This window comes from Pagrus major, chromosome 11, assembly GCF_040436345.1.
Source record: "Pagrus major chromosome 11, Pma_NU_1.0".
NCBI classification, from domain to species: domain Eukaryota; kingdom Metazoa; phylum Chordata; class Actinopteri; order Spariformes; family Sparidae; genus Pagrus; species Pagrus major.
This window is the reverse complement of record NC_133225.1, coordinates 14,083,876-14,092,224: the sequence shown is the minus strand read 5'-3', so window position 1 is coordinate 14,092,224 and position 8,349 is coordinate 14,083,876. Positions and strand designations below refer to the sequence as shown.

General features: G+C 37.5%; 1 protein-coding gene across 1 annotated transcript; it reads right to left on the bottom strand.

Annotated features, from left to right (window-relative positions):
• Positions 1-4,626: 4,626 nt before the first annotated feature.
• LOC141004973 (14 kDa phosphohistidine phosphatase) lies at positions 4,627-5,566 on the bottom strand. The gene is made up of 3 exons (XM_073476697.1): positions 5,346-5,566; positions 4,936-5,060; positions 4,627-4,848 (listed from the first exon to the last, which is right to left on the bottom strand). Exons 1-3 carry the CDS (start codon positions 5,557-5,559, stop codon positions 4,756-4,758), a joined length of 432 nt encoding a protein of 143 aa, XP_073332798.1. The 5' UTR covers positions 5,560-5,566; the 3' UTR covers positions 4,627-4,755.
• Between the last annotated feature and the right edge of the window lie 2,783 nt (positions 5,567-8,349).

The following is an 8,349-nucleotide window of genomic DNA, read 5'->3' as shown; positions in this document are numbered from 1 at the left end:
CATGAAGGTGAAATATACATTTTATACATACTGTATGTTAAACAGTGACGGAATGTAACTAAATACATTTACTCAAGTACTGTATTCAAGTACAATTATAAGGTATTGGTACTTTAATTTAGTATTTCCATTTTCTGCTACCTCACACTTCCACTCCACTTTATTTTAAAGACAAATATTGTACTTTGACTTTACTACATTTATTTGATAACTTCAGTTACTAATTACTTTGCAGATTACAGGCTGCATCAGAGCCAAAGTAATGTATTTTTAAGTGTATTCATTTAATCAGCAATCGGATAAAAAAAAAAAAACACCAAATCTGAAAAAATATTGAATGTCAGATTGACAGAGTCAATAATCAGTCGACCTTTAGTATACTATAGTTGATTTTTAAATGTACTTTTGATACTTAAGTACATTTATTTACTTTTGATACAGTTAATATCAGATACATTAAGACTTTTACTCAAGTACTATCCGTATGGGAGACTTTTAAGTATACAATATTGATATTAAAATGCATATTTTCTATGACTTGAAGTCTCAATAACATAATGTTATACATTTGTGAATAATATGAATATAAAGTCATTCATATATTTTAGGCATTTTTCATTTGACCTATGAAAAGTGACATTTCTATAGTATGTTTTAATGAACTTTAAATGATGTAACTAATTAAGTGTAAATTTCATAAGGGCATTGCTTGATGACATGTAATGATAATATCATTGTTGCGATTGATTGCTTCAATGGTTACTGGCTTGACCCTGGTGAGTTAGGTTTCTGGAGGCAACAATCGCAGTGAACAAGTGACATATAGCAGGGACAGTACACAGGGACAAAAACATCCGCAAAGTTTTAGATTAGAAAGAAGCATATGGAAACAAGGAGAAGTTATCAACGTTTGTTACTAAACAGATGGAATAAACTGGAAATGAAAGCAGCATGCACTATTTTTATTAATTCTCAAATTCTTAATTCTAAAACTTAAGCAAACACCTCCTGGGACCCTGAAGAAAAATTAAGAATTAAGAATTTTTAGATTGTATTTAAATCAGTTAAGGGAAGGATGATTTCCCTTAGGAGTCTGGGATTTCTGTCTGCTGTGACCTGAATGACACCATAAAAACAGTCGTCTGGTAGGCTATTGTTTTAACTGATAAGATCTGGAGCATTGAAGTAAATCATCACGCTCTTGCTGGAGCTGGACCTCTGTTTCCCAACAGCCTGAGGTGTGAGCTGCAATCCATGCAGGAAGGGGCTGACTTCTTGTTTAGGTAACAGGACTCCACACTGATGCTTATCACTCATCACGTGCAGTTTATTGCAGTGCTGCTTCCAGTGTATGTACATGGGTATTTGTAAACTGCGGAATACAATAGTAAAATAATATTTTTTCACTTGTTATGTTGATAAGGAGGGCAATGTGCAGCATCTCTACAGCATCTTGACCGAGTGCACTTCGAGATGGACTGTCTGTCTTCTCTAATCGTACTGTTTAATTTGTAAGACAACTCTTTAGAAATTATAGGTAAAGTTAATCTTATCCATTACTGCAAAGCTTTTCAATAAAAAAAATAGACACATTTTCATTTAACAAAGTACACATTTTAAAGGTACACAAAAAAGAGAAAACACAATATATTACATAAACAGGGTATTTTCAAACAAATGAAAAAACATATTATTCTTTGGGTATTTGTTTTGAGGGATTGTAAAAGATTATGATGAAGGTCTCCAACTGAATTTTCACTTTCAACCATTAAATGACGACACAGACACGTTTCCAGTGAAATCTCATTAATGAGATTTCACTGGAAACATGTCTGTGTCGTCATTTACCTGTAACATATGCATCTTCCAGGAAAAGGGGAGAGTCTAACACTTTTTAAGTCTTCTCCCCTCTGTGCTGACCTCCCTGTTTGTAGATAATGCAGAGGTTATCAGTTTACAGGAAACAAGCTCCGGATTTGGGATGGAAACCGGAGGGAAGATCGCTTTGTGTTTTCTTCTTTTGAGGTCACAGGGTAACTGGCATGCAGTCCAGGTTTCTACCTTAAGTCTACACTTGAGGTCAAGGAGAATGGCACTCTCTTTAGTGTCCAGAGTGGCAAATTCTGTATATATAGTCTGCTGAGTAACACACCACTCTTCCTCTTGGTGTTTTCTCTATTACTCATGAGGCACATGGTGAGTCACAAGCAAAAAAAGAAAGTAAGGGCAAGAATGTTCTCCACATTTGCTATTAAAGACTCAGTCAACCTGTTGTGGGAAAACCCAGAGGAAATTGAAGCAGACCAATGGAAATGGATGGTGGAATTTCATGGGAAAGGTATATTACGTCTTTAATAACAATAACTTAGATTTACAACAGCAAATAAGAGACAAAACAGGACATTGTATCACAACAGCAAGTCCATCTCCCCTTAAAGTCATCTGAACAGCCTGCTAACGACACAGATTAGACCTGTGGTTTGCTGAATTTTATTCTTTATGATAAAGTGGGTTTTTTGTTGTTGTTGTTTTTTAGGTGGTGTTTTTTGCATTTTACATACAGATGTTCAAAGGCTCCACCACTTTGGTCCAGATTGAAATATACAACAATGATATCAGTGATGGAATATAACGTAAGTACTTTTACTCCAGCACTGTACTTAAGTACAATTTTTAGGTACTTGTACATTTTCTGCTCCTTTTAACTTCCACTCCACTACATTTTGTGAGGAAAATATTGTACTCTTTCCTCCACTACGTATATTTGATAACTATAGTTAGCCTATTAGTTATTTGGCAGATCAGAAGTAGCATTCTTTATTGCTTCATTTTATCTGCAATCAAATAAGAAAAAACAATGATTCCAATAACTGCAAAAAAGCTGAATATTGAATTCAATCGTCCGACCCATTGTATGGAGTATACTTGTACTTTTGTACAGACTTTCATGTTCACCAGAGTATGAATCCCGACTTTGGTGATCCTCTGACTTCCTCTGTGTCAACAGGAAGTCAAACTTTTCACTAACTCTGTGAAAACTACCAGATGAATTGGCTGAAAAGGTCTCACAGACATTTATGGTGCGGTTCTCACATGGAAAAGGACTTCGGTGATCAGTTGGATTGATTGCCATGAAATTTGATTCAGACAGTCATGCCCCCTCAGGATGAATTGTGATCTTCAGATATCCCTGAACTTTTTCTATAGCGCCATTATCAGAAATAAATCTCAATTTTTCCAATACTTCAATTTATGAGCAAATATGTCATCAGTCAGTACCCACTTTTGAATCTTTGAATTTTTATGAAATAGCTTTTTTTTTTATTTTAAGGTGGCAGCTTGGTCTCCATGAAATTCCAGCTTTTTCTAGGCAATTGATATTCAAATTGTTTTTCTCACTGTTTCGACTTTGGCGTGATGTTTATTTTAACTTAACTTGTTTTGTATTTTATTTTATTGGTCTCGGTGTTATTTTGTATATTTTGCATGATGTTTTTTTTTCATTGTCTTTTAACTGTATTTTATTTGACCTAAATAAAATCTATTTTGTAACCTTGTAAAGAAAGGTGCCATATAAATAAAGATATTTATTATTACTATTAGATGTATTATTATTACAAGCATCGCCCGTACTTGTACTGTAAGTACACCCCTCACAGAGCTGCTAACATGGCTGTCCTGAATCCATACTACATTCTAATCATCATTGTATACTGTTTGAGCAGTTTGTATTAAAAAAAAATAACATACAGTATCATTTTATATTTACAGTGAAATGATACAGTATGTGTGATTTTGGTTGCCAAACAACTGCAACTATGTCATGTCATGTTCCTTTTAAACCACACAGACATCAAAATAGTTTTACTGGGCTTTAAACCCCCCGATGGTTTTGAGTAGTGATGTATGCCCTCCATTTACCTTCTGATTCATATTGTGTGAGTGCATCAACAGCAAATTAAAAAAGGAGAGGGAAAAGGGGGAATTCACAACGTGCTAGAAACCTTATTATTGTTTTGAAACACAGTATCAGTGTGTTTTTCCTTGGTTTGTTCAGACCACAGAGGGAAAACCTTAAATCTATTCACCTGCTTATCTCAGCTGTTTCACAAGTTTTTCTGAGTAATGCATGAAACAAAAGAAAAACGTTTGTATCTAAGGAAAGGCTGAAATGAGGTGGAGGAACGGAGGGAAAATGACTGTGTCCATGCTCAGGCTATTCTATCCCACCCTAACTCCTTTTCAGGCTTTTATTAATTATTGTATTATTCTTTTGTAAAGCAGGGTGGAATTTAGTTAGAAGTTTAACATTAGTGACCACAAAACCGAAAGTGCGTAACCATGATGACGAGTGAAAGCCCCCTTATCTGTGTTTCTCTACACACAAGAAGCTTTGACTCAGACTAACAGGATATATTCGTGATTCCAGCTTGCTCTCCCCTTCCTGTATGGACTTTACGCTTGGCACCCGGACTGACATTCTGATGAAGTCAATTAACCACCAAATAAAAGTCAAAATTAATAAACAATCAATCTATAAATAACACATCGCAGCACTTGCAGAGCTTTGTATAGATATCTTTTAGGAGTCAGTTTTTGTGCTGTCACAAAATCAGATGCAAACAGTCGAATGCAGCATGGTGTATTTGAATTAGGTGATGGTTGTACAGAAAAGTCAAAGCGTTATTTTCTGGTTATCATTTCGGAACTGATAAATAAATGCAGACACTTGAAATGAGATGAAGGTGTACACTCTTATTTTTTGTCGTCAGACCAGGTGATCTGGTAGTCGCTGAAGGCACCCTTCAACTTCTCTACAGACGCAGAATGGTCTGCTTTCCCGTAGGCCTGAAAAATGAATGAGAGAGAATAAAAACACTACAGAGTAGCTATTTGGTATTTGATTCAACAGCTTTCCAAATCAGGTGAACTTACAGTTGATTCTCCAAACACCCTTAGCTTTTTCTCTTGGCTGTTGTGCTCTATCTTCCCTCCTCCGAGGCATTTACACTCCATCCCCAAGGCCTCCATGGCTGGATTGACCTTCTCAAATATATGATCTGCAAATAATCCAAATCATTCCATCAAACAAAACACAGCCTTCAATCTAGCAGTCAAAAAAAGCAACAACTTGCAATATGAAGGTTGGCAGCATTGCATCTGCTTTGTCTGTTTAGTATCTAAGCACATGTTTGCAGGGTAGAGCAACAGACTGTAAGTGGGTCAACTCAGCCCTGACTGCTGCAACAATACAGGTCATCTGCGTCTTGTCAGTTTGCACGTTATCACGAGCTGAACTGACGCACTTGACGCTCCTCCGCAGCAAACTACAGTCATCAACTTACTGTGATACTCTGCACTTTTTGTGCCTCGGACTATGTCTTTATTCGCATCGCCATCTTTCACTTTCACTCTGACCAGTATGTACTTAAAGGTTCCCTCTGGATCAATCTCCACATCGGGGATTTTAGCTAGAGCGTCTGCCATGGTGACTGCAGCTCTCCTGAGGACACCGGAGACACGGAGACTGTTCACAGGTCTGCTGGCGACAGACAACATGGTGCGTTCTCGCACATGCCTTTATTTGGGTTGGCATGTCCGCTTCCTGTCTTAAAGAGACAGAGCATCTATCCTGTGGGCATCACTGTGCTGTATGCCGCTGCACCTGACGAGCTCGCACGCTGGCGACCCCATATGGCAGCAAGAGGGAACTGTTTGAATGTTACACCTCTCAAAACCCAAAAATCATGTTTGGTTTTTTTTGTACGTATTTTTTTTGGTAGGCTAATTAGCCCATTCATTAGTTATTTCAGTGGCTCCCTAGAAAAATACTTCATTTACAATTCTAAGTGCTGTATCGTAGGCAACTGGACGTGTTTCAGTTTCTTGAAGTGAGGGGAGTTGAAGGCTTTTGAACGCTGTGTTGTATCCAGACAGGTTAACAACCATTTACACCTGGGCTTAACTAACCCAAGCAACCCGCATGAAGGCCAGTTGGGTCAACGACCAACAAGTGGCCCTCAGGACTCTGAAACTCAGAGCTCACACATGTCCTTAAGGACTCTGTAAGGACACTCCCTAACAGGATTTAAAAGCCTGCAACTCCCCTCCAGTTAGTTAGAACTGAAGAAGCCTCTTGGATGAGAGGTGCAACGTCTTCAAGAAACTGAAACACGTCCAGTTGCCTTGCCTACGATACAGCACTTAGAATTACCATGACCTGGATGACTAATAACCTTCATCAACACTTCATTTAAAAGTTTTAACAAAGGCTGTTTAAGCAGAGGGAATTTATGTGTCAAACGGACATCCTCTTTCTAAGATTTAAGGAGGTGCATTTTTTTTACACACATAGGGAAAGTAAAAGCCTTGGCACTTCTAAAAAAAGTCGTTGAAAAGGCCTGCAGTATACTGTACTGTAGTTTAAAGGTAAGAGTGGCAAATTAAAAAGTGAGTAAACTATACTGCCCCACAAAGCCAAAGCACAGGAACTTTTTCTTCTCAAAAAATACAGTGCCCCTTTTAAGAAAAAGCAATGTAAAAACTGCAGAAACTACAAAATCCAACCAAAAACCAAGGCAGACCACAGTAAGTGTCCTACACTCTGACTGTCTATTAAGACAGGGACAAGATTATATTGTAGCATATCATTCTAAGAATAGGTTTACATACATTTTAAAATAACGCTAAATATACCAAGCCATCTTAATAAGTCAAACCTCACAAAATATAGTAATATAGTCTTAATTACTCTAAGATTAGATAGATTTAGACATTTAGATTTTCTCAGGAAGAAGATAAGAAGAAAATTGTAGTTTCTGCTCTTTGCCGTTGCACTACCTATATATATTTTCAGGTAATTCAAAGACACAAACACAGTGTGCGGTTTCTGCATTTTTAGGGTCATGGGTCAAATAATTAGTCATGATTTGGTCATGAAAAGAATAAGAATACATATTTGATAAGAGCATATAACTGCTGTTCTTTGAAGCTTTTTTTCCCCCAATTACGTAGTTAGCGTGATTACTGCAGTTAGCCTTTGTAGGGCAGTATAAGTGTCCGCTGGTCATGTTGTCATGTTGAGTTCATAAAAACCTATTTTTCATTTGATAAAGGTGGGTAAACTACACAACACCCCACTACAGCTCTGTTTAGATTGCCGGTTTATGCTTACCCACCTTGTTTTTTAACAAAGGGAAAGATCAACAATATGTCCAATATTAGGCTGTTTTTCACCCAGGAGACTTTTTGTTTTATCTTTCTTCTTGATGTGTAATTTCCTGCAGATGGAGAAGGTTTTCCACTGGCATCTGTCAGGGCGGTCAGAGGTCAAAGTCAACTGGGGATGTAGTTTTTGGTTCAAGAGCTCTTCAGCTGACAGCAGGATGGATGTTTTTGCCATAGGTGCTTGAACCTGTGGTGGCTTGATTCTCTCTTTGACCATTAATCCACCCTGAAGCCTTTAATTCGGAGCCAAAAACAATCAGATGTTTGTGAGACAGATGCAAAACTTCTCCCCAGGAAGGAGCTTAGTGCTTTATCACACCCAACAAGACAGTGACCGGACACATCTTTGGATTTTCTGTAAGTAATGGTCACTAAACATTTTGTCCAGAAATATTGTCTGTAGTTATGACAAAGTGTGATCAAAATGCAGTAGGTGTTTTACTATTCCATACACATAGCCTAGTAGTCTATAACAATAATATTAATGTCGTTCTTGTGGAAACAGCACAAATCTATTTAGGCCTAAGCATCTGTTTAGGATTTTTTATTAATTTTTTTAATCAAAGTTTAAATACATTTTTTCCCTTGGGACTTTTTCTGTAATTAGGGAGTTCATATTATTTCATTTAGAGGAAGGGGTGGAGGTCAAGAGGTGTCAAGCAACAGTGGCTACTATCCACTGGCTGTGTTCAGAAAGGAAGGATATGAACTGTCACTTCCAGAAACATGAGGCAGCCAGCAGGCGCCTCTTCTCCTGCACCGCACACTTCCCGTCCCTGGATAATCATAAAGAATACCAGTAAGGTGTTTGTTAGCTGCCATTACATTGTTGCTTTCCCCTCTTTCTTCTTTTGAAGACCACTTCCTTTGACAGGACATTTCGATTCTTTTAATTGAATTGTAAAAAAGTATGTTCCAGTTATAGATTGTCCGTTAGCACATTTTGTACAGTACTGTATGCATCAACCAAAGTGACTCGTCATGCACACTCATGAAGCTTATCCAAATGACTTCACATTAGCGCACCAGAGATAAGCCATTTGCTTTCATTTGGTGAATTGTTTATACATTTTTTAAGGGTCGAACCAATCAAAAGGAAACAGTTTGGCATATTCTTGGCGC